Genomic DNA, 27,998 nt, shown 5'->3' with positions numbered 1-27,998 from the left:
AAACTAATAATGGCAAACTCAGTGTATTTATATAATTCTGACGATGTATTTAGATACATCAGACTGATTTTCTTTCGATTTTGTTTTTCTATCTATGATTATAAGTTTGCCCCAATATGTTTGCTGTTATTAAGTAGAATTCAAAATAGTTCACTCAGATTACAATTAGAAATGTGTCCCAAAGTAACTAATTGCGTAGCACCTGGAAAACGGAAGGCACTGCCACCTCGGAGGTAGGTCACCACTAAACCTCGGACATCACATGTTCCTAGACTACAAACTTTGATTGTCACACTCCTATTATCTGAGCAGCTGCACGTCTCTGTAGGTCTGCTCTCCCTGCTGTAGTGTCATTGGTCGGATTGAGGCGGTTTGGTGGAAGCGTTGTCGATATGCAAAGTCTTCGTTCTCTTCATTGATTTGGTCGGAACTTACGTTCAAGTGAGGCACTTCCGGTGGGATCACAATTTCTTCATAATCTACACCCCTCCTCCTGTACACAAACATAGACTCTAGCTTACAGTAATGAGACAAGAGTTCATGGAATTAAGTGTGGTCCACAGTGCAACATCTACAGTCGTTGAACAAGTCAAATTTTATACATACAAAACCCCAAAAACTGAGCATCTATAGTGAGTGATAACATTCCATAATAGCATTTTTTATACCTAATGTTATGTACCCATTTAATAGTTGTCTCTATTCTTAGCTAACCTCTGAATGGGCATAATGTCATACCTTTCATGAATCTGAAACGAAAATGGAATAAGTAACTGAAGGAAAAAGAACATTTTAATATAATAGAGGCTATATTCTTTACTTGATAGAGGTGTTCAACTAAATTACTTGATCCCATTTACTTGAAATTACAACTAAATCTCTGTGTCCTTATGAACATTATGGAATTTGGAGCATGTTTATATTACAGAAAACATGAAAGGGTACTAGAAAAATGCCAATAAAAGCTTCAAGAAAGAGTGTTGTTAACACAAGAGGTTACACCTCTTTCCTGGATGCGAGAGAACGCATAAGAGAAATTTGCTTACGCTTACTTTTTATTATTTTATATTTTCCTTCAATAGGAAATATTCTCATAAAAATCCTGTGATTAGTTTGACTAACAGTGTCTCTGAACATACTACTTTAAATCATCTTAACATAAAACTTTCAATAAAAAACATATTACAAGTACTGTATAATTTGCCTTAAAACGTATACTACCCAAGAGGTAGTTGCACTGCTGCATGTACATTTTTACACATGTTAATAAAAAATTGTGTTTATTCATAAAAATGTATCTTGCAAAATGGAACTTGAATTTATTATAAGTGAGTGATTGTATTTATATAAGGAAAGAAATATAAGAAATTTATCAAAACAGCATACTTTGCCTTCTTTCAGTCTGTATACAGATATGGCCTAAGACTTTATGGAAATTGTTCTATAATAAGTGACATATTAATTTTAAAGAAGAAGGCAGAAAGGATTATCACAAAATTACAACCTTTATGACAGTGTAAACCCTTTTTTGCTGATATGCTAATTCAGACAGTAATTAATCTCATTATTAGAAAACTTAGATAAACTAAATTTTACTTCCAACACCCATTTATATAAGGCTAGGAGCAGAGCAAATGTTGTAATAGATTATTATAGGCTGTCAAAAAATTTTGAAAGTCACGTTGTTGTCATCTCTATATATAATAATTGTTTTATATCCACTAAGTGTGTTCTTTCATAAGTTTTATATGCGGTTGTTAGGCAATTCCCTTTATATTTACTTGAGTTCTTTGAACAAGAAAACATTTAATGTGATGATCTGTTTTAATTAGCATCAAGAGAGTATCAATATGGTTGTTCAATATGAGTTATTTTAAACTTTTATTTTAAATTTTAACTGCATTTTAATGTACATATATTTATTTATTTTAATTTATAAACACATATTTATATCACTTACTGTAAGACAGCTAACACATAACAATTTCAATGCTTGTTCAATTTGTAGGACAAATCAATATTTATTTATTTATGAATTTAAATTAAATGTTTGTGTCATGGAATAGTTTTGAGCTGGATGCAGGAGACAAAAAAATTTTAATTATTTTAAAAACAAAGTGAGTAAAAAGAGTTGACAGATAAGGCGAGTTCTCAAGCTGCTAATATTGTTATTATAACAATATTAAAGAATTTCGAAAATTAGTCAATACCGCCATGCAACCTTTCACGTGTTAATAAGAGAACACAAAGTGACACCTAACATGTATCCTTAACATACCCGCAGAGCCTTAGAAGGGTGATGTGTAACCATCGCAGAAACCTGAACTGCGTGGCGACTCCAGGTTTGACAGCGGGGTTGGACAGACCCACATACACCCAGATGAGGAATACTGCCCCGAAGTTGGCCAGAGCTATGACCCAGTTAACCAGCAACATCATCGTCAGTTTCACTACAGCCTGCAACACAACTTCCTGTGGCTTACATTTTCCATGGTTAAGATTAAGGTAAAAAGAATTAAGATTAACCCATTGGGATAGGCCCATGCACTTTAAAAAATATTGTATACAAAATCAATCTAAAATTATAACACATAATATATTATACTGCAGTGATTATATAAGTCTATTCTTTTATGCTCCCCTCTTCCAATATGAAATTCTGAATCATCTTCAGAATTTTAACTGACAATATACAAATAGCAAAACTAAATTCTCAAATGTTACAACTACATTAAATGGACCAATCATATTTGACAGCAGGAAATAATAGTGCTATGAATGAACTCACACCAAACAACGACAGCCAGCGATTGCAGAAGCTGGAGTACCAACTCCCTCGCTTGTTGTGGACCCTGATGTTGGCAGCCTGTTCCTGAGTTGGTGTCTCTATCTACATCACACATTTATTTTTATTATACGGTGTAGTTATTTAACATATTGTTGAAAAAGCATGTTAAAAACATGCAAGTTGTTAAGCATGTTATAAGTTGTAGAAAAGTAACTTAAACGCTTTTACATAATTAATGCCTAGCTAAAATATGATGCTGAGGAAAATTAATTACATAATGATATACTAACAATAATAAGAGCATAATAATGTCTACATGAATAATAGGCACTATTAATAATTAAAAAATTTACACTGTAATGAGATTTTGCAATAAATCAATAATAGTAAAAAACGCAAAATAAATCATTAAAATTTAACTTTAAATATTGAAATATACTTCAATAGCAACTAGATATGTGTTACATGAAGACAATGAAATATTATTTTTACCTATCATTAAAATAACAATATACATTATAATGATTACACCACTACAAGTTAATCGGAAAGTAGTATCCTAAAAATTATTTACAGACAATAAAATAATTATTTCAAAAGATGAGGCAAGTAACTGAGAAATTTATTTTATACAATAGACCACCATCAAACAACACACAAAAGACAAACACTGAGAATACGTTACAAGCTGGTAGGTTTATCATTGTAGATTTTTCTATGATTTAGGATATTTTTACTGATAATGGAAATAGATTTTCAGTAATGTTTATACAATAGCCCAAATTAAACAATTTAAATCACGTCATTTCTAAACTTTCATTGAATATTAACCACAAAATCTTCACCTTTTTGATTTTGGAAGTTTTTCTAGAAAATTATATTATAGAAGTGAAATACATGTTAAGAGTACCAACAAAATTAATTATCTAAATTACAGTAGCTGCCTTTTTAAATCAAGTCAAAAAATACATACCTAAAAGATTTTCCACTAGAGCCAAATACTTAGATGCAAACACTTCAAATTTAAAAATGTACAAAAGTAAACTTAACAGAAGCTACCCTAAAAAACTTGTGAACCAGCTCAGACAACCTAAAAAGGTTACAACTATTGCAAACCACTTCCAAAATGATCGTAAATTTATAACAAAATGTTATCTTGGTTTGCAAAAATTCAATAGAGTTATAAAAGTTGGCTACAAATTTGTAATAAACTCGCCCGTAACAGACAAATTATTGTCCAGGCCACATAGAATAGTATTTGTGACCTCAAAATTTGAAAAATATGTTTGTGTCCCAAAATTTATGTTTAAAAATGTTTTAAATTTATCTTTTGGCTGTGAACTATGTAATAAGCCATTGTGTGCTATTTGCAAATCTATGAATAAGACCAATGAATTCAAAAGTAGCGTCACCAAAAATCTTATCCAATAACTGGTAAATTGGACTGTACCTCCAATAATGCAATTTACCAGCTAACCTGTATGTTTTACCACCTGTATGTATGAGTACATTGGGCAAACCTCAAATTTTCTATGGGTAAGAATGACCAGTCACTGTTTTTCAGTAAATAAAAAAGACGAAAAAAGCCAGTAGCCTTACATGCTATTCACCATAACAAAAGCATGTTATGTTCCATAGCATGAAGAACTCAATACTATAAGCAAAAAAGAGTCAATAACTACCTTAAAAACTATTTCTTAAGTCCAGTATTCTTTTACTAAGTTTAATTTTTACAACTTGAGCCAAAACAAGAATATTAAACCACCTATAACAGGACTTACATCGAAATGTTTCAAACTTTAAATCAGCGTAATTTTTTAAAGAGCACACCTTTTCAGGTCGGATTTGCGGCATTGTACTCTACTAATAGAGACCTTTAATTTTATTTACTACTCGACCTATGCTCTAATTTAAGATTTCCTTCTGACTCCTTGCGGGCCACCCCCCTGACATGATAAAAAATTGTAGTTACTTCAAAAAGTAGACTTATAGGTGCAGTAATGATGTACTTAGTTATATTGCTTTACCCGTAATCGTTCAGTAATCATCAAGCCTGTGCGGGACTTTTTCTACATCCTGTATATAACGTATGGATGAGTAGAGGTTTAACAAACACTAAGCCATCTGATTATCAATAAAGTAATGTGAACACATTGCTACATTAACGTGCCTATGAGAAGCAACTCTGTTTATAATAAAAACACAACATATAGTTACTGTATTCAGTATTTAGTCTATTTCAAAACTATTACAACTCATACAAAGCAGAATGGACATGATTTAAATTCTTACCTCAGGGAAGTCATCATCCTTGTAGGCAAAAAAAAAAGAAAGGAACTAATATAACGATAATAAATTTAAATGTACTTATTCCCTAACTGAGTATTACTGTAAATGTTTATAAAGACAGAAAAACTAATAATTTCTCTTACTGATGAGGTTTAAACACACACATTGTCTACAGACCTGATTGTAAGCCCTATGCTGACTTCTCTCTGGAAACAAAGAGTCTAGGTCAGAGCTGCCTTCTGAATGTGGCAATGACGGTGATGATCCATATGTTCTGCCGTTAGTTGCTGACGATCTGAGAACAAGGTACAATCTCAATTAATCTTTTTCAATATTACTTATTCATTAAAAAACACACATTCAAAAAATAAAAGCACTCTCTTATAATGAAAGTTTAACCATTCGCATGCCGCTAATAAATCCATTGGTTTCCCTATACTGCCATGACATTTATAAAATATATTTTTCTTTAAGTTCAATACTAATTTTTTGTATTATAAATATGCTATCAGAGGTAAACGCAAAAAAAATATTAAACAGGGAATTGTACTTCATACAGGGTTAGCCAGTGAAACGGGAAGATTGGAGATGGCCTTGACAGTTGGAATGTTAGTGGTGTGGGTAATAGTGGCCGGCTCCTTTCTACCTGCGTGTCCTGCCATTTAGTTGAGATGGATTGTTGGACGGGTGAATATCGCGGTTAAAGCGTATTATATGAATGGTGAGAGTTTGGTGAAAATGCGACATTCTTTTCGACGCCATTTCAACATACCGCGCAACAGGCCTATTCCTTCGGATAACGCAATTCGTTCGTGGATAAACAAACTTGAACAAACTGGATCAACGTCTAAAAAATGAGGTGGGAGTTCGAACCCCTCAAAATATCGCTACTGTTCAACAGGCAATGCTCAGAAGTCCACGCCGATCTGCCAAACAACATGCTCTACGCCTTGGAATAAGTAACACTTCAGTGAGAAGGATTCTTCATCAAAATTTAAATTATCACCCATACAAAATACAGCTTGTGCAATATCTCAAACCAACTGAACATCAGAAACGATTACAATTGCTGACGATCTGAGAACAAGGTACAATAATTGTGAGGAAATGGCCAGAAGACTTAAAGAAAATGTCGACCAAGTAAACAACTTGTGGATGACCGATGAGGCGCATTTCCACCTCTCTGGTTTTGTTAATAAACAAAACTTCAGATAATGGTCGGAGGAAAACCCTGGCGCACTTCATAAAACGCCTCTTCATGCTGAAAAAGTGACGGTTTGGTGCGCAATATCAGCAACAGGAATCATAGGCCCATTTTTCTTTGAGGATAGCAATGGAAGTGCTGTGACTGTTAACTCTGTGCGTTACGTTGTAATGATCCAGAACTTTCTTACGCCACAACTCTCCCATTTTCCAGTGAATGAACACACAATGTTCCAACAAGATGGGGCAACAAGCCACACTGCAAGAGTTGCTATGAATGCTGTGAATGCTTTGTTTCCAGGTGGCGTCATTTCCCGAATAATATCCCTTGGCCCCCTCGCTTTCCAGATTTGACAGCTTGTGACTTTTTTCTATGGGGTTACTTAAAAACAAGAGTTTTTCAGAACGATCCACCTAGAACTATCCCAGGCCTAAAAAAACTAATTCGGGACGAAATCGAAGGAATACCAGTCAATATGCTACAAAATGTCATGATAAACTTCCAGGCCCGGCTGCAGCAGTGCATAGATTACAATGGAGGACATATGACAAGTGTTATATTCGAAAATAATTTTTTTCACTTATTGTACAGTAAATGGCTACCTTTTTTCTTTATATTTATAACCATTAAATAATAAAATTAATTTTCTTAAAGAATTAGTTACTTATTTAAATCTTCCCGTTTCACTGGCTAACCCTGTATTTATTCATAAAAATCTAAAAATAACAATTTACTATACTACTGTGAATTAGACCTAATTCAAATTCTTGGTACAAACTGATAAACTACTAGTTATTAGAATATTTCCTTATTTAAGCTTTCACAGATAAGGTCTATCATCTTATCTTATCATCTGGGCAGACAAGGGATATATTTGGTTATGACTCTGTAGGACAGACGAAACAGACAAGCAGATGGAGGGCGCTAGACAAAAAGGGCACCCCTCTCACCCTGCCAAAGTCAAGGTCATCTATAAATACTTCCTTATCAACCATGATAGGCATGGAGCATGCACCTGCCATTTCGAAAGTCTTTTGTGAACTAAAAAATTCTTCAAGAGACACAATGTGTAATATTGAGTATACTTGTGTTTGGCGTTTTGGTCAAAGACTACCATTCTGATGTATCCGTCTACGGCGTGGGTAGGGTTATATCCCAGTTACAGACCTGAATCTTTGCTCGCGCTGATGCTGGATGTCGAAGGTCTGTGCGAGTGCAAAGTATGCGTAGTCCACAGTCGCATACATCATGAGGAAGGGCATCGTAACGATGGGTGCCAGGGTGTTGATGTTGCCACACAGAGTGAATGTGATGATGACCGTTGCCACGACTCCCATGGCGTACACTGGCACACGGTTCGGTCCCCTACCCTTCCCCAGGATGTGGATGCCAGGAATGACGTTTTCGTTGGCGATGGACTGCAGCACTCTGGGAGTTCCATACATCGCTCCCAGACAGCTGGACATGGAGGACACGTACAGGCCGGCCAGCAGAGGCACATCTACCACAGATTAAGTGTTCATACAAATTATGTGTTCTTCACTACCTATACCCTCTTTTACACTTTTCTGCCTGAGTCATCAGTGTCACAATGAAATTTTAAACCTTTATTCTTTTAAATACACACTACAACTGCAATATAAAATCACCCACAACAAGATGTATTTATGTCATAAAATTGTCACTACTACTTTTGAGGTGATTGAATTAACTTTGGGCATTAAAAAACATGATGAGTCCTGTGATTTTGGTTGAATCAGTAAAAACATCTGTAAAGAATGTAAATATGTATGTGTCAAGTATATGACACAGTATTCCTTACCAGAGCTAAAAACATTGGGAGTAGATCAATAAACTGAATAAAGAAGTACTTTAGATCAAACTTCAAATAAACATTAAAATTTTCATACAGAAGACTTAGCTAGTTTGAATGTGAAAATTCAGTTCTTACAATCAAGTCCCATTTATAAAATAAAGATTATTTAGATTATTTAGACACCTACACAAGCATTGTAGGATGATTAGTAAAGACGTCAGATAACATGGGAAGACTGGTTGTAGTCTCAAAACATCTTCAACATACTGGAGCTTTAAGTAGCTACATTACAGGATCTGGCAGCCTGCAGCCTCAGTGTACATATTAAACTGACAGTTCAGGTATTCTGGCTTAGACATGTAGAGCATTATACCAAATTGCATTCACAATGACAAAATTGTATTTGCACTAAGATTCTAAAGCAATTCTCTAATAGTTAATTTGTTTTCCCCCCACCCAGAATATTTTCACTTCTACAAAATGGATTTTGTGTACATAATAGATCTAATTGATCATACTCATGTTTGATTTGAAAATGCTTTCTTACTGTTGCCATAGTATGGTTAAAAACGGTTATATTTTGATCATCAATTAAATACCAGCAGTAACAAATACTGATTTCAGCTTTAGCTTATATCTCATTGCCAAAAAAGATTTCTACCACTGATAGTAACAATTAAATTCGCACTTTATACAACCACATTGTTGTGCAGCATATACTGTGGTTAAATTGCTATTATTAATGTATCTCTTAATCAAATTACATTCAGTTACTTTATTAAGTGGCACATGAACAAAATAGGATCATAGAGTTCCTGGAGTCATGTTATGAGTTTGTACTCAAATTCAAGCAGTGGTTTACTCTGAAAGAGAAATTTTTCTTCCTAAGATTGACAGCACTGTCAGAAAATATCAACACTTATACTAGTAATGGACACACACACACACACACACACACACACACACACACACTTAAATATAAATACTAGTAATGGGAAGTAAATGAAAGTAATGAGCTGTATTGTATTCAAAATACAGCTCATTACTTTCACCACTATGCTGTGATTCGCAAGAACAATTTCACAGCTTGTAAGTTCTCAACATTTATAAGTTCATTTTGACACTTCCCTATACATGAGTCAGGACTTGTGTTCACAGATTCAGTTTGGTTTAATCTGACTTGATTGAACAGCTACACAAAATCCAAATGGGACTGAATATATTAGTAGGTTAGTACCAATGGCAGGTTATTTGGCAGTTATTTCCCCTTCCTGATAAAATGAATGTGCAAAATAGTTGACTTAACTAGTTAACAAACTGCAAGGACATAGCAAAAGCAGGATATGTTTGCAAGCATGACAGTTCAGGCTTGAACAGGCATTTGAGATAAAGAAATTTTTAATATAATAATATTACCAAGGATAGAGAACCTTAGGCAAAAGACCGATAGTTGACCAAAAACCAAAAATGAGATGTTATGAGACTTTAAGTAGTTGAAGGTAATAACATGAAAAAACCCGTTTTACTAATATTGTTCCTAAAGTAACTAGACCACCACCCACACAAACATTAAATATATGTCACACTATCTATGTCACACTTTATATCACCCAACACACCACACAAACTCACAAAGGACACTTTATCTGCAGCAGCCAATATCATGATGGGATGTTGTCTAAAACAAGACAAAACAAGAGGATCGATATCCATTTGGTCAGAAATATCACATTAGTTTAAGAGTATGATAATGGTGATTTACCAAATATTAACCGTCTACACTTTAAATGTGGACTTTCATCTTCTTCCTCCTCAACTCTTACATAAACATTACCTCGCTGTATCTACAGCCCAAGTTGACCACCTCCGAGTCCCCCACTTCCTGATATGCTCACCAACCTCATTTCCTTTAGCAATTTGAATAAAACGGTAACTGCTTCTTTTTCAACACTCAGAAATTAATTTTATCTATATTTTTAACAATTGAAACCAGATAATTCCATTATTATTTACGTTAAACCCTTTGGCATCTGCAGTACTTGACTCGGACTGCCCTTGTGAAGCAACACTGCACAGACCCGCCTTGTCTTGGCTGCAAATCTCGCACTTTGCGCATTGCTCACTTATTACTTTACTTAGTTCATTGGTTTGAAGTTTCTTGTAGAAAATTAAATTACCAATTTTGAAAGTATAAAAGTTTACAAAACTTTCTATTGAACTAAAAGTATTAAAGGATTGTATATTATTAAAATAACAGTAATAATGATCACAATAATAACAGGAAAGGTTGTAATTTTGATTACATGAATAAATTGTGAAACTTCCTTTACAAATAAAATAGGTTTTAACAGCATGTTTTAGTAATAACTAATGATGTAAGTTGTTTACTCATTAAACCATAACCATTACAAAAAAAATTCAGGCAAAAAATAAATCCGAATTTTTAATGCAATTTCGTAAGAAAATATAACTTTTTTTCACATGAACGATGAAAATTTGACGTTACCCTAGTATGTTGGGGCAGACCCGTGCTGTACTTGGCCACTCATTACTAATGGGACAGACATGGTTTCTGCTTACCCTAAAGGGTTAATGTATCAAATATGATAATCAATTAATTATTTTTATATTGAATAGAATAGAATAGAATAGAATATTTCTTTATTGCACATATTCTTGGAGAACAGGCAAAAGTCATGTTTATGTTACAATTGGTGTATGAGTTATTGTTTGTCAAAAATAGTGTGTTCTACATTGAACAAATTCTTGGATTGTGTAAATTGGTCGCTCCAGTAGCCAGTTTCTCAAGGAGGCTTTGAAGTTCTTTTCTGGCAGTCTTCTTAGGGATTCAGGTAGAATGTTGAAGAACATTGCTCCTCGATAAGAAGGTTTCCTCTCAAATAAGCTGAGATGATGTTGATTTAGGAGAAAGTTGCTCCTGTGTCTGGTTTTATAGGAGTGTCTGTCTCCAGTCCTTGCTTGCCCATGATTTGATTGTATAGAGGATTGTCTCTTGGATGTAGAGTCCTACTACAGTCAGAATTCTCAGTTCTTTGAAGGCTGTTCGGCATGTGTCAAGTGGTTTCTAGTCCTTTTAGAGCTCTAATTGTCCTTTTTTGTAGAACCTGCACCCTTTGGAGATTTGAGATTGTCGTGCCTCCCCCAGGCTATCAGGCCGTAATCTCAAGTGAGATTCAAACAACGAGTAGTATGCTGTCATAGCTACATCAGTGTTGCTGATTTGTGCAATTCTCCTTATTGCGTAAAGACTGCTATTTAGTTTTTGACAGAGCTGGTTGATGTGTGGTTCCCAAGATAAATTTCGGTCCAAGGTGAGTCCTAAATATTTTCCGAATTCTATTGTAGTTACTTCTGGGAGACCATGATAGTTATTTTGAGTAGCTGTAAAAATTAGTTGTTGGGTTTTTGATTCATTTAAAACCAAATCATTTAGGTTGCAATATTGTTTAGCCATATTGAAAGCTACAAAGGAGTCAATGTCTAGTTGATCTTTGTTTTTGTTTGCTACAATAAGGGCTGTATCATCGGCGTACATTACCATTTCCACAATGGTTTTGAAGGTATTCTGGAAAGTCGCTAGTCAGAAGGATATACAAGACGGGTCCAAGAACAGAGCCTTGCGGCACTCCTCTGCTTACTGGTAGTGGTTCAGATTTTACTTTTTTGACTGTGGTTGTGTGTAGTGTAAGTAATTTTCCACAATCTGTGTCCTATTGCTGAGGTAGCTCTTGAACCAGTCTATTTCTTTGTCAATGATTCCCAGAGTTTGCAGTTTTTTTTTGTAATGAGCTTGTGGTTAGACAATCGAAGGCCTTGGTAAAGTCCAAAAGTATACTTGTGGCTATATATCCTGCTTCCAATTTATCAATGATGGTTTCAAATAGTTGGACCAGTGCTGTTGCTGTAGATCTGTCTTTTACAAAACCATGTTGTCTCGGAGTAAGAAGGTGGTGCTGTTTGAGATGGTCCAGTAGTCTAGTTAGCACTACTCGCTCCCAGGATTTTGGAAAAAGTGGAGATAAGTGAGATTGGCCGATAACTGGTGGCTTCGTCAGTTGCTCCAGTCTTATATTTTGGATAAATTTTTTGCGAGTTTTCAACCCGCTGGGAAAAGTCCCTTGTAAAAGTGATTTGTTTATAATAGTTGTTAGTGGAGTGATAATTTCATGTTTGCATTGTTTGACCAATTTAGAAGATATTTCATCGTCTCCTGTTGATGTTTTTGATTTTTAAGGTGTCTATGATGTCTCCGACTTCTATTTCATTTGTCTCCTGGAAAATTAGTCTTGGTATTTGGGGTATGTAATTTGGTTCTATTGTGTGTGTTGTTCGTTGTTCATTTCCTTTGGTATCAAGTGTTCTGTCAGCAATTGTAGCAAAGAAGCTATTTAAGTAATTGGCAATGTCTATTGGAGAGTCTGATGCGTAGTCCTGTATGTTTAAGCGTTCAAGTTGAGTTTTTTTCTGATCTCTCTTTTCTTTCATTATTAATCACTTTCCACATGGCTTTTGATTTGTTTTGTCAGATCTTTCAATGTAGGAGGAGTTAAGCTGTTTTCTTAGTGTTTTTAGTTTTAAATCGTAGGATTTTTTCCTTTGGGCTGTTTCTTTTTTGTCGTCAGGATGGCCCGTAATGTGTTCTCGATTTAGTGCTTCTAAGTATGCCTTTTTTTAGCGCCTGGCTTTCATCATCCCATATATTCTTGGTGGGATTTCTTTTATGTTTTACTATTTTGAGAGGGCAGGGCTATGTTCATTGCAGATTGGAGGATCCCATGAAACGCTTTATAAGCAGCATCCACATTGTCTGTGAGCATAAACTTGTGACCAGTCCTGTGCTTGTAGATTATACCTCAGTTCTTCTACGGTTCTTGTGTTAAATTGTCTTTTGTATGATTGTGTCTGCGTGGGGCTTGTCATGTTTTTGTAGAGATAAAGCATAATGGGCAGTGTGATCTGAGAGGCCTGTTTTTAGCACTCTGGTTGATATTTCAGTTTCGTTAATGTTTTGTGCATATGAAATCTATAGAAGTCTTGCTGTGACTGGTTATTCTTGTAGGGGGGTAGGTGAAGTCCTGCTCAGTCCATAGCCGTGAATCATATCGTCCAAGTTTCTTCTGTCGTTGCTTGCCACCAGGTTGTCTACATTGACATCCCCTATTACGAGTACCGGGTTTTTAAAAGATGTTATTTTGTCCAATTCAGATGATAAAAATATCTAATGCTTCTTCCAAGTTGCTACTAGGTGGCCTGTATAAACCTAAAAGGTGCAAGAATCCTTGTTTCATCTCAGTTTTTAGAAGGATGGTTTCACATATAAGTTCTGATGTGTGTTCCTGATAAGGATATTACTGTAATTTTATTTTTAAGGTTATAAAGTTTGCAAAGACAGCCACTCCACCTTTTCTGTGTTGTTGTCTATTAAAGCTGCCTATAAGTCTGTAGCCAAGGATTCTAGTGCTCTCCAGCTTTTCGTTGTTTAAGCCATGCTCAGTAAGTATTAGTAAGTCTGGTTTGTTGTTGTGGAGAAAATGAGCAAGTCTGTCGGTTTTGTTCTGAAGGCCGTCAATATTTTGGTGTGCAATCATAAGTTTCTGGTGCTTATTCCTAGGTTTGGAAGAATTTATATTTTGGGGATTTTGATTTATTTTTTAGTTCTTGTGCTGTTGCTAAATTTCGGCTCAGCTATGTCCTTGTGGACTTGATTTTGGTTTTTTTCTAAAAAAGAGTCAAGTTGGTGGGTCGCATCCTGTTGAAGAGGTTTGAGTCTGAGGTCCTGGTTGTGTAGGAGACTGGTTAGGCATATATGAGGTGGCAGTTTCACATAATACAGAGGGTTTGCCGTATTTTTTTACATTGTCTTTATAAATGTTACATGAAAAGTTTTATGTTCTGTACCAGGATGGTCTTCCAAATAGATTTACCCATTAGAAAAGTTCCCTAGCTGTATTTATAACGTGTCACTGTAAAAACCATTAATTAGATTAACAATTATATTTTTAATAACATTATACTGGTTGTTAATGTAAAGCATGTTAGAGAATGCCCACTATAATTAATAATTAAACAAAACCCCTGCAAATTACAATAATGGAATACATTTGTGGTAGAAACAATACACCGTAGAGTTAGCATGTTATGTTACCAAAAAAAGAACCACCAAGCAGTTTGATAAATTACACAAATACACAACCCAAAAATAGGCTCTTTCGAGCTAAACCGTCGAGAATAGGCAGTCAGTATGCGGACAACTCAAGTGATAGCTAAAATTCTGAGGCCCAGCATTTGTTACGAACTAAACAAAAGTGGTACTTGACACATTTGGTCCATTCTTTATACGAGAGGAACTAAAGTAATGAACTATAATTCTATTTTTTTTAAACAACAGAGTAAATTTTTAATAAAAAATTAGTTTACATTTTGAGGCTTTTAAATATTTCTTTTTTTTATGTGCCAATGAGAGAATTGTACAAGGATTGTAAAAAATTATGAAAAAAGTGAAACACCTAGTGTTTTTACATTTTTACTCTAAAGGTCGCTAAATCTTTTAGTCCACTGAAAATTATTAAAGTATCTACTATAACGATTACCAGATATACGATTTTCATGCCAAACTGTGTTCTAAATTCTTTGTTTAAAGTTTGCTTTTGAAAATAGAAGAATTTTAAAATGTTATAATTCCTTGTGGATAGACCAGGATGGTTTGTAATGATTAAAAATTAGGTTTATATCCTTTCATTAAACAATCTAAAATCATGTGTTTCTATGGGAACATGTTAACATGTTTCAAAGGCTTTCATTATTAAAACTTTGTAGTCGTGGTTTTGGATGGCTTCATCTTAAAATTAAAATATGCACCACAAGAGCCACATACAAATAAATATCACTTTACATATATTACATAAAACACGTACGCACACTAACAATGCATGCATGAGACTGCGGCACTACAACGGCAGGTGGACGAACTGTCTCTTTTATGGAGTATGTGTAATGTTATACTTATTTATTTGTGTCTGTGTTAAGTTCCATATTTTAATTTAATGATGATACCATCCACCACCATGGCTACAAAGGTCCAATGATGAAGGAATAAATAGCCTTAACACATTGGAGTCTGGCTCGCTATTTGCTGTTTTTATAGCCTGGTCTGCATAAATTAATTGGTTTTAAGATTTTTTTTTAGAAAACTGTTAAATATTATGTAAATTATATTATATTTTCTTGAAAGTTCTATTTTTTCCTCTTTAAAATGATATGTAAAACTGTATTCCTATAAAATCTAATTAACTTTTTTTTAAATTTCAAAACACCTTTTTTGAAGAAAAATAAAAACTCCCGCATGTCTTGTGTTACTTGAAAAACTAACTTTTGAATAAATAAAACAAGTAATTCATTTTTTTAAGGCATTTACTATATACATATTTACAAATAATTTTAATTGCCAAAAAAAATTTCAAATGCTAAAAAAATTATTGTTGTGGCCACGTTAGTGGATAAACAAAAGCCTCAAGCGGGTATGACGTAGCAGCGCCTAGCGGAATTTTTCTGAACTAACCAACAAAGCTGGCTTTCTAATGCAGTAGACGGCACTCGAATATCACTCGAGCAACTCCGTATATCAATCGGCAAAGCTGTGCTCGAGTCACGCTCGAGCGCCGGCCGGGGGTTTAAACAATAGACTCAAATGTGTTAAAACACATCATCTTGGAAACATTTGATCATTGGATTGTTTGAAGGTTGAATATCTAATTTTTAGTAACAGGAAAAACCATGAGTATGATTAATAAATTTGAATTGAATGTTATATTACAAACTACTTGAGTATAAGAACTATGAGAAACTTCCTTCAGCAGAAAACATTCAAGTAAAACATTAAATAAAATATTTTAACAAGCATGGTTCTGATCAGCATATTAAACCAGTGATAAACGTATCAATTTTATTTGAATAACACTGATTTTTTTAACTTTATTAATAATGTATTTGATAGTTAAAAGTGATGTAGTATTTACTTTCTTTAACTTGTCCAGTAAAATCACACAAGTATGAAATAAAATAAATGGCCTTGACCTCTGAAGTATGCAGGATTCTAAACCAAACGAGGTCTGTCCGAAAAGTATCCAACCAGCGTTTAAATCTTCGTGCCAGAGCATCCGAGCAGCCTCTGCGGGGTATAAGTGTAACTAGTAGTCCCTCACAAACTACCAGAATGCTGTAGTTTCTAGGTCAACACCTTGGTCCTACACAGCATGTGTTTATGACTTAGTGTTTTTTTCTGTTTGTCGCATTTGTCTACTGTTGAAAATGACAAAAAGAACTAATCCAGTTTTGCTTCAATCTCGGCAAGAGATATAGGAGATAATTGAAATGATACAGGTCTTTGGGGATGAAAATATAGGCACAACACAGATAAAATAATGGTACAGGTAGTTTAAAAATAGATGCATACTTGTTGACAGTAACCCTCGGGTAACCCTTTAATTATCGCGTGTCTGTGAAATTCATTCCAAAATTGCTCACGACCTTGCAGAAAAACTTTCCCAGTGAAATTGCTCTGGACTACATGAAAATGGATGGTGATGATGAAAATGTCCTTAAGAAGATTATTACTGTTGATGAGATATGTGTTTATGTCATGATCCTGAAACTAAAAAATCTTCACAGTGAAAGAGTTCAGATGAGCCATGGCCAAAAAGAGTACATCAGAGTCAGAGCCATGTCAAGTCAATGCTGATTATTTTTTTGATTGTGAAGGTGTTGTGCACTAAGAATTTACTCCAAAATGTAAGACAATCAACAAAGAATATTATACTGCAGCCTTGAAAAGATAGCGTGATGCTGTGAGAAGAAAAAGGCTGCATTTCTGATCAAGCGTTTCTTCACCAGGATAATGCGCCAGAGCATCGTATCTTGTGCAGTAATTTTTGGTCAAACACAAGACTGCACAACTTCTCAGCCTCCGTACAGACCCAACACAGCTCCCTGTGAGCTTTGGATGATCCCAAAATTGAAAATGGCGCTCAAAGGAAAGCAGTTCAATAACATCGAGACGATTCAAAATAATGCAATGTGCAAGCTGAAGGCCATTCTAAAATCTATGTTTGAGGGCTGCTTTAATATGTGGAGGCACCACTGCAAGCGTGTGGTTAAATTAAATTGAGACTACTTCAAAGAATGCCTCAGTCCGAATGATGAAAAATAGCACCAATGCAAGGATATGAATGCAGGTAGGATACTTTTCAAACAAATCTCGTATACTTGACTTCCTGAACAGGAATTTACATGTAAAATACAACATTTTTTTATCCAAATATAAAATTAATTAATCGGCTACATTCACCTCTAAATTCTTTAATCATATTTTCATTCAATAATTAGAAGAATGATTTCACAACAATTATAAATCAGAACACATTTTGTAATAGATCTTTTAGTTAAATAAGTAGATTTCCTACATTAAACATTTAATTTATTTGTTTGGCCTATATCAATGTAATAAATTCCTTGATTTACCAGAATGCTACTTGATTATAATACCATTAAAGAATCAATCAACTGTATTTTAAATCTCCTTATTTATCCAAGATGCCCTTTCTACCCACACACAGTGAGTCAGACTAATTTAAATATTAAATAAAACTTACGAAGTGCTGAAACTTTAGCTGCGATCATAAAATCGGTCTTGAGAGCTTGCCGAGTGCACGTCGCCCCAAGAAACAATACAAAGATCAAGTAGAGTCCGGTCCTGAAACAAACAAACCTTAGCTGCAATAATATTTGCACAATATTGGTTGATAATGTAGGAGCCTATTATTGAATTTATAATTAGTAAACATACTACTTGTTTAAAGTTTTGATGATGGATGATTTGAAAGAATAATCGGATTTAAGATATTCAGCATCGTTATTACATCGTTATGTTAAAAAAACATAATACAGAAATATATAAAGTTATACATTTTGCAACATATAATAATGGCAAATGTCCGAAATCCTATTGCCCTTTCAAATTCAATTATAAAAATTGGAAATCTGTGTTATTAACTATACACCAGTTTACAATCATTTTATAACAACTAAATGAGCTGAGATTCGTATTAAATAATATTATACTCATTAATATAATCATAAAAACTAAAGAAGTATTAGAAAAGCCTAGTAAACACAATAAATTAAAAATTATGTTCAAAAACTGAAACATTAATATTTTACTTTTTTCTAAATAGTAAAATATTTTTCAAATCAAAATAGTAATGTAACAAAATTATTAAATTTAGTTTATAATTAAACTAAAATGTAGTGTATTAATTAAAATGATACAATTTAGATATTAGATTAAACAACCCATACACCTTAATCACAGAGTAACTAGATTACCTGTGAGTGTTGTACCATATGAGAATTAAGATATAAAATTAAACTACCGATATATTATACAACTCTTTTGTATTACAAAGATAGACTAGACAAACATTGTTCTGTATTATGGGAGGATGCTTTCGAACCTGACAAATTATTTAACTAGCTATTATTAAAGCCTTAAAAAATAAAATTTGGAGCCTACTTAGGTAGCTGTATTTTACCAATAACATAAAACTCTTTATTTTTATTGATTCTTTAAGATAATAAAATAAATTGCTTGTTCACTCAGTCATTGTACATCTCAAAACAGTTCTTAAATATTTCATGAAACAATTTTAATATTTACTAGTTACAGGTTTACTATGTCCTTAAACAAAAAATAACTAAATTAGTTCTCACCTACATCTTTTTTATCAATTTATATAAATATTACAAGAAAAATCTAATATTTCTAACTCTAGAATTAGCGATAGTGAAACTCCATCCTAGCAAAGCAATTTTGGTGTCTTTGCAGGTATACTTTAAAATTCATAAAATAAGTAGTTTTCATACTTATCCCATCTTATTGCATGCTGTTGTATTTACAAGAAAATACACTTCAATATTCTATAAATACGGTAATGTTTTGTAACCATTTTAGCTCACTTGGTATATATGTAGAACAAAAGGAATATAAAATATTTGGTGTTAAGATCCATTACATAAAAATTTAGAAAACATGTATGTTTAAAAGTATCACAATAATGTATGTAGTTATAAGAAATAAAGGTAAAATTTCAAAATAGTAAATGTTTACAGTACTAAATCACAACAAAAAATGGAAATTTACTTACAAAATTCATGACATCGCTAATTATTTATGATTAATTATCAGGAATAATAATAATTTTCATGAATTAACTTATACTTTTTATTTTATTTTCACTACTGAATTAGAAATTCAGTAAAATACAAAACAATACCATTTTCTAAAACAAATTCCAAATTTATCAAAAACATTATATAAAATTAGCTGTGTCTACAAGTATTTAGTAAATTCTGAAAAAAGATTAAACTTGATAATAAAGCTATAAAAGTAATTCTAACAGAATTCTATGAAACTTTTCTAGATTTGTGGTACAGCAAGGAATAATATTGACTGTATTTGGATGTGAATAACTACGGTATGTTAATAAAAATGATTGTTCAAAGGACTCACTACAATTCTTGTGCCTATGGGAAATTAGTTATTAATCATATTTAACATCTTGTCCACATGATCACAAAATACCAATGTCACCTTTTGAAATTTGGCCAACTAAGATAACAAGTTGTCTTAACGTTGATTCTAAACATTTATTTCAGGTATAGGTCAGTACTTATTTTAAACTTTTATTTTCATTAATAAGAAAAATAAAAGAGCAACATCCAAATAATTTATTTTGGCTAAGCTACGATTATTTTTGTTTGAGAGTTTAGTTTAAAGTCGGGTCATTCCATGTCAAGTCAACCAGGTCATGACACCCACCTCTTTAGATTTTGATGAAACTTGGCACAATTGTTGCATTTGCTATCCTATTGATAAATACCAAATTTTATTTCTCTATCTCTTATAGTTTTTTTTCTACAAATTTTTTAATTTTCTTAATTTAACACAATTTTAGGCCTCGGATTTCGCGTCTTGCAATGTAACTTGTAGCTTAAAAAATTAATATCTTGAAAACTATTTGAGATATCACCATGAAACTTTGCATAATATTTAATTAATATATTTAAAATAAAGAAAAACTACATTCACTAACCTATCTCAACTCCAAAAAATAATAAAAATATTATAATCAGAAATTTTTTTTATTTGAAAACCGTTGTTGGGATTTACTAAAATTGCAATATCTCAGGTCTCAGACCTGGTAGAGTGTTCATATTTTTTTTACATAGTCCTAGATACATAGGCTAACAGATAAACAAAAAAGATGTATGGCTTTTTCACATGTTTGACTGATATTCAACATTATTTATGAGTAACAAAATTACAGACCAACTAAAAGAATACGCAATTTGAAACATTTGGTTTGAAAGTAAATTAAAGTTTAATTTTAACTTTTCTTGTATTAAGTTTTTATCAGAATAAAAATACTCAATTAAACTTCTTTATTTAAATATGGTCTAATAAACTAAACTATATAAATAAAATGTCATGAAATAGCTTAACCTTGTTGACACACTGAATCAATATTAAAAAGTTTATAATAAATAAATATTTAAAACTTTACTTCCATCTTAAGAAAATTTAAATTTTCTTAGAATTATCACAATATGTTCAAAGAACATTAAAAAGGTTTCAAGACGTTACCCAGTAGCACAGGCAGCTAAGGTGCCGTTGGGGATGTCAGTGGAAGGGTGACGGAGGTCTCCACTCATGTTGATCCCTGCAAGAACTCCAGTCACTGTCGGAAAGAACACACCCAGAGTGGTGAACCAGCTGTAGCCATCAAAGTAGTCTGGGAGAAGATTCTCCTCAAAGTTACCAGAAAGCCATCCTTGGAATCCACTATCTGAAATTGAAAAATTCACTTTTTGTATTTATTGCCATTAAAATACACACAAGAAAATGCCTTATTTATATATTTTGAAATGTACCTTCCATGTTTGAAACAATTTATCTTGTAGCTCAGAACAATTGACATGATAAGGACCAATCCTCAATCACTGTGAGGCAGGCAATACAGTTCGAGAGCTGTTATCTTCCTCCTTTACTAATTCCACATACTACCAGTTCCTGACACAAATGTTACACTTTTTTACTTAATTAAAACACTAAACTAATTATTTACTACTTTTATTCAATTATTTATCTGCTATCAAAAAAATTAATACCACTTAGAAAAGCGTTTTTATCATACTGTACAAATAACAGCTGTTTTTTTATACATAAACTTGTTCCATGAAGTGAATATTCTGCATAACATTGTAACAGGGACCTAAAAATTCAGCTGGCATACAATTTAACTTTTTTCACTACGTTAACCTAAAATTTTGTTATGTTCCAGTAGAAGTAGTTGTATGAAACAAACAGAGGTTTTTATATGTTCACTTGGCAATATAACTGTGTTGAATTATTATGTCATAAAAACTAACTACAGTCAAATAAGGCGGGTGGGTGGATTTGCGCTGTTGCCACGTATGGGACCGGTGAGCGGAAGCGGAGGAAGGTCGAGAATCGGTCGCTCTCAGGCACAAATTGGCAACGCTGTGTGCTGCACACTGTTGCCTAGTCCAAGCGTCGCGCCGACGCTGCAGCTTCCACACGCCAGACACAGTGAGAATTTGCAGTCTGACGATTGGGCTAAAGAAATTGTTAAAGATGACATAATGGAACCATTTATTATAAACCTTACAGACGACTCATGACATTGACAAAGATTAAAAAGCAAGTAACTCGGAACCACCAAGTGATCAAATCAACCACGGACTGACATATAATTTCACTGTGATTATGTAATAGTATGTACTAACAATGTCACTTGTTAAATAATAATTACTTAAAAATGTTTCTTTATTATTTCTATTACTACGCGTGTTTAAAATGTTTATATTTCAAATAATTTTGCTAAGGCAAAACAGATTGTTTTAAGCATGGTTAATTTTATTAAACTTAAAATATTTATTTAATTTTCGCTATGGTTACAATACATAGTACTATAGTTGAGTAATGATAAAAATAATAGAAAGTAAAGTATTGCTATTAAAAAAAGTTGAGTAGAAACTGTGTGTATACGCACGGCGCACGCATCGTTCTGCGTGTTTGATTTCAATAATTTAGGTTTGCACGCATTTCCCAGCGAAGTTAGTAAACTGAGAAAAATTTGTTTGGAACAAAAATAAAGTTTATACCTTTGTCTAAAACTTTGCCACAGGAAAAATGTTCCTAACCAAAAATTAAAAAACTTCCTCGCTTACTGAAATATTTAATACGCCATGTTAATGAATTAAAATTGGTTTGTAGGTATTTAGTATTTCAAAATTACATTTTTGTATTTACATACAAAAATTATATACCGTTATCATCAGCAGTCTCTCCTGAAGCCAATAATACGATTTTCATCTTTGTAACTTGTAAGATGTCACCAGAACCTCAGGAGAAAGCAAACAACATCAAGCTCTAAAATAGATACAATTCAGGGATTATTCTAAATCACGGTGTTTGCACAATCTGGCAACAGCGCAATTCCACCTACCCGCCTAATTTGGTGGCCCCCGACTGTAAAACCAGTAATTTTTGTTTCCCGTACGATAAAAAAACGTTCATCACGCAGAGTAAAAGTGTCTTCGGTACCTTATCATATTTACAAGCTCTGCTACCCCACTTGTAAAACATGATTGTGCACCGGAAACAACCACTTTTGCTCCTATTGATGAAAACTACTATTGTGTTTTGATTTTATTTTTGTGCAATATTACATAGATCTGTATGTGGTAACTGATATTTACAAACTTCTAAGAAGTCAAGTACTTATGAAATTATCTGTGAACAGTACGTCAGTTGCAAATTTGAATAATATATTAATTTTATAAATATTATTCTCCACCTTAATAAGAAATAATTTCAGAATTCATTTTAAATTATTCAGTTTTACCAAATTATAGAAACAAAGAGGTTTCATAAACTGAGTTTGCACTTTACACTTTTTACACACTATAATATACTGCACTATACATGCTAATATACAGTATGCTATATCATACTTAAATAATTAACTGTTTATAAGGTGATTAGTTTTATTCATTTATGTTAAATCTCAACTCTGTGCACTTAATTTATTGTTCATATCTGTAATAATGATAAAGACTGAAGACATAAATGGTTATACTCTTTCCATAATTTTTTTTGGCCTTGGACCTAACAACACCACATAGAGTTAATTATAAATTTCAAAATGTTTGCTCTGATACATATCACTAGCAAAATACAAAAGAAACTGGTGGTTCAACTCACGCTTATCAGTATGCACAAAGCTGCCAACAGCAAAGTCGAGGCCAGCGAGCAGGAGAACCAGCAACAGTGCGAACTGTAGTTTCACCACCCACTTGACCCCAGCGAGGTTGATGATGGACAGCAGCAATACAGCTGCTGAGGCAAACCCTCTCTGAGCCCAAGGACTGGAGCCCAGCCCCACCAGACCTGCCAGGGACTCTCCAAGCCCCAGCACAAACAGCGAGCATCCTACAGCCTGCACAGACCATAAACTGTAGCTTTACCACCCACGTGTCCCCAGCAAGGAGGTGGATGATGGACAGCAGCAATACAGCTGCTGAGGCAAACCCTCTCTGAGCCCAAGGACTGGAGCCCAGCCCCACCAGACCTGCCAGGGACTCTCCCAGTCCCAGCACAAACAGCAAGCATCCTACAGCCTGCACAGACCATAAACTGTAGTTTCACCACCCACTTGACCCCAGCGAGGGGGTGGATGATGGACAGCAGCAATACAGCTGCTGAGGCAAACCCTCTCTGAGCCCAAGGACTGGAGCCCAGCCCCACCAGACCTGCCAGGGACTCTCCCAGCCCCAGCACAAACAGCGAGCACCCTACAGCCTGCACAGACCATAAACTGTAGCTTCACCACCCACTTGATCCCAGCACGAGGTTAATGATGGAAAGCAGCGATACAGCTTCTAAAGCAAAACATTTTTAAGCTATCAAGTTTTTCAACAATTTCAAAACATTCTATCCAAAAGCACTAAATGAGAACAGTAAGTACTTGATCTGAAATCAGCTTTGATAGAATAAAACAAGGTGTACTATATTGGCAACAAATGTGTGTTAACATGGTTTAGCATTATAACTAACTTTTCATAATTCATTAACAATTTTACAGGTAAAATATCATAAAGTTATAATCATTTACCTGTCCAAAAACATAGAGTAGTCCGATGGCACCCCCTAGCCGAGACCCAAGGACATGAGCCAACAGGAAGTACACACCACCACTCTCCATGCGGCAGCGCTCACAGATGCCCACAGCTGATAGCACAGATATCAGTGCCACCCCAACTGTACAAGACAGGATCCTCATTAACCATCTCTCTGGAATTGTTAGCATCTTGTTTAGTCTTAAAGGTATTTAGCTTACATACTGACCTGTGGAAAGTACTATAAGCAGTGCATTGAGGATACCAGCTTGGGCAACCACCCAACCTGACCGCAAGAACACAATCACTCCAAATATGTTGATGAGGCAAGATGTAAACACACCGTCCCAGGTGCCAAACAAAACTGGTTGAGAAATGAAGAACTGAGACTTCCACCAGGGGTTAGCGTTCTATATGAAAAGACCAAACAAGATATGAATAAAATATATTAATGGTACAATATTATTTTATTTGTTATTCAGCTCCAAACTGATATTGCATAGTACCAATACTTAATTATAGCATAGTCTAGTGTGTAAAGAGGTATAGGTATCATGTAGTGTCAGCTGGTCAGCTGGTCAGCTGACACTACAGAGGTCTCTCACAATGACTGAGCTAAGCAACATTGGGCATTTATAATTATAAATACATAAAAAATACTCAATTATAAAAGTTTGAAGAAAGAAGAACGTAAGCTAAACACGATAGATCCATGACACATAGAACTTACCTGTTCTCCAGCAAACAACTCATTAGCATCTGTGGGCTGGTGTCCGTCAGTACCATATCGTCCAGATTGTCCATTTTCGGTCTCGGAGTGATGGGAATTAACCAAACCAAATTTATTCCAGTCAATGTCTCTCTTTCTTGATGGTTCAGTTCTAGTAGCCATCTGCCAGATATAATACAGTAAAATTATATATGAACATTCCAAAATGTTAAGACCAATAAGGTCTACTTACTAGCTTATCACATTGAATAATAAAAACCTAAGAATTATTAAATTAAAATATCAGTTTTATTCTAGGACAAAATTATAAACTCTAAATAAATGTGATATTAGGAAAGAAAGAAAACAGGTATTCTTTATTTAAACAGCTACAAAAGCCACATAATAGCATATTTCCTTTGTCAATAAAACATTTACTCTAATTTTGACATAGCAAATGTATAGCTCTTTCACACGCATTTGTACTTAGAAGTCTACTTAAAGCTAGTGATAACAAAATTAAAGCCTTCATTTACAGATGCCCATTAAAGTAAAATTATTGGAAGGAGAATTTTCAACACTGTCTTGACATCCTGCAACAATTCTTTTAACTAACTCTCAACCACACACAGCCTACATTAAATCCTCAACGAATCCGTCTGAGAAGGGTAGAAGAGCCTAGAATCATTGCACATTAATATTTCTCATAGGAAGTGGTTTTACGTTTTGGAATTGTTATCTGTACAGAGATTGTAGGTATGATCAATCAGGAGACTCCGAACATAAGCAGCTGAAATTTGCACGAATAAGGAAAACAACTGTGCATGTCAAATTCATGGATGACTCATGCCGCAAATTAGAAATAACTGCATCAGCAATATAGTTTGTGTGTGGCATGAGCCACCCGTGATTCATGTGTAATAATACTCTTTATTTTATTAATTATAAAATATACCCTCTCCACCTCAATCCCCAATTAAATTTGTAATACATCTATCAAAAAATATATCTCCCAAACAGAGTGGTTTGGTGAAATCCTGTAGGGTCAATAAATATAGGGTGAAATAACTTTGCTCTGAGTCAAATATCAGAGTTGATATTCTTACACTACTTTAATACCATATATATATATATATATATATATATATATATATATATATATATATATATATATATATATATATATGGAATAGAATGTATATTCTGTACAAAAATCAGATTTTTATAACAAGTCCGGGTACGGTCCAATAAGCGGACCCGGTTTTTTTATATCGAAATTGGCAAACGATATTACTTAATCATAACCATCGATATAATCAATCGATACTGATGAATTATTTTTAACAACTTAAATAATCTATATGAACAGCTGTAAACACTTTCAAATAATACAATTAAGGTAATATTTTAAATTTCACGTACCATTGTGTATTAAAATGGCCGTCAATCTTAGGAAGCTTCACGAAATTGCTTTAAAAGACGATAAAATATGTTTTTTATGGCTTCAGGATGTTGGGTTAGTACCTAAGAATCCATTATGTGATATTTGTGGAAAGTTAACAAATGTAACTGTCAGAGGAGCTAACATGGCCGTCTTCAGATGCAAAAAAAAAGGTAATGGTGGACACAACTTTAGTAAAAAACGTTTTCGTTCTGTTTCATTTAGTTAAAGTTATGAGTTTCCCTGATTTTGGTTATGTTCATTTATTATTTGTTATCATTAAATTCACATTTTAATTTAAACATATGATTGTTATTACTTTTATATCGATTGATAGTCTATGATTCGATATGCGAATATTAGGTATCGATGATTATATTCTTCGATATAAAAAAACCGGGTCCGCTTATTGGACCGTACCCACAAGTCCTATGCCTACCAGAGAGATAGAGGGCTTTGAACGTTACAAATTTTAAAAATTTCAGATCTAAAAAATTTATAAAAAATAAAGGAAGCATGTTTTAAGGCTAAACCTCCATTATATGTTACAAGCTATAACATCTAAATAAATAAAAAGTATCACTTGTTCTTTACTATTTAAACTTTCAAAAAGTTAAGATTTCCCAATTTTTAACACCGACCATTATTTTAGAAATTAAACTTTGCATTTAGAGCTATAAAGAAGATAACAAATATTGTAGAAATGATCTTTCTAAAAAGAATAGTGATGGTGTGAAAGCTTTAGCATAATTCAATCCAAAGATAATCAATTTAACGCTAATGTCTGCAAAGCCAAAAATCGCAGGATTTTTTTCACAAAAATGGCCACCACGCATAGAAGTTGAAAGGCAATTAATTCTTATTTATATGTTTATTTTAATTATATTATACTTATTTAAAGAAAAAATCATATGGATCACTTAAAGGATCACTTCATATGGATTGACTCATACCAAACATGTTAAGCTGTTTTCTTGACAATATAAGTTAAGCCTTTGGTGTCCAGAGTACATGTAAAAGTGATATCTTACTTTTCCAAAATTGAAATAAGTCCCAAATAAATAAGCATGTTTAATAACTTTCTGAAATACTTTTCTAACATAGAAAGAATTATTGGACTTTAAATTTGTATACTTAAATTATAAATTAACTGAATAACACAAAATAATGTATTTTCAATTACATATTGTAATATTGAAAACTCTCTAGGCTAACCTATAAAATGTTGCATACCTACAATCTAATGATGATTACCACTGATCTCAAAAGTTTGACAATAATATTTGTTTTTATTGCTGTATAAATCCGTACAAAATATTAAGGATTAATCCACTATAAAACGATTTAATGAAAATGAGTCATACCAAACCCTATTATAGGCTACTACTGTCTCTTGGCATGTTTAGCACTTGACAGCTAGCAGAAGCATCACATCAACTAGGGACGTTGCTCTTGGTTGAATATCATAGATTATAC

The 27,998-nt window shown here is 33.5% G+C and overlaps 1 protein-coding gene across 3 annotated transcripts; it reads right to left on the bottom strand.

The window, feature by feature from the left end:
- Window positions 1-18: 18 nt before the first annotated feature.
- On the bottom strand, window positions 19-27,998 carry LOC124371198 (solute carrier family 12 member 8-like). 3 transcript variants are annotated; one of them, XM_046829528.1, is made up of 12 exons: window positions 27,887-27,998; window positions 25,103-25,264; window positions 24,602-24,782; window positions 24,369-24,514; window positions 23,459-23,693; window positions 20,816-21,017; window positions 17,766-17,866; window positions 7,449-7,782; window positions 5,255-5,372; window positions 2,789-2,890; window positions 2,279-2,457; window positions 19-493 (listed from the first exon to the last, which is right to left on the bottom strand). In XM_046829528.1, the coding sequence occupies exons 2-12, from the start codon at window positions 25,262-25,264 to the stop codon at window positions 301-303; spliced, it is 1,953 nt and encodes a 650-aa protein (XP_046685484.1). In that variant the 5' UTR covers window positions 27,887-27,998; the 3' UTR covers window positions 19-300. The 3 variants fall into 3 exon arrangements, with proteins under 3 accessions (XP_046685484.1, XP_046685482.1, XP_046685483.1); XM_046829526.1 differs by having other exon boundaries at window positions 27,756-27,937; XM_046829527.1 differs by having other exon boundaries at window positions 27,760-27,937.

This window comes from Homalodisca vitripennis, unplaced genomic scaffold, assembly GCF_021130785.1.
Source record: "Homalodisca vitripennis isolate AUS2020 unplaced genomic scaffold, UT_GWSS_2.1 ScUCBcl_1089;HRSCAF=4290, whole genome shotgun sequence".
NCBI lineage: Eukaryota > Metazoa > Arthropoda > Insecta > Hemiptera > Cicadellidae > Homalodisca > Homalodisca vitripennis.
Note: the sequence above shows the minus strand (reverse complement) of the source record. Positions and strands in the feature narration are given on the sequence as shown.

What these genes read in the sequence shown, in the direction of transcription:
- LOC124371198 (XM_046829528.1), bottom strand. Translation starts at nt 25,264, where the DNA reads ATGGCTACTAGAACTGAACCATCAAGAAAGAGAGACATTGACTGGAAT. An exon ending in GCTTATAGTACTTTCCACAG is followed by an intron (nt 24,515 to 24,601) that starts GTCAGTATGTAA and finishes TGTCTTGTACAG; the next exon opens with TTGGGGTGGCACTGATATCT. An exon ending in GCTGGCTGTCGTTGTTTGGT is followed by an intron (nt 2,458 to 2,788) that starts GTGAGTTCATTC and finishes GTTGTGTTGCAG; the next exon opens with GCTGTAGTGAAACTGACGAT.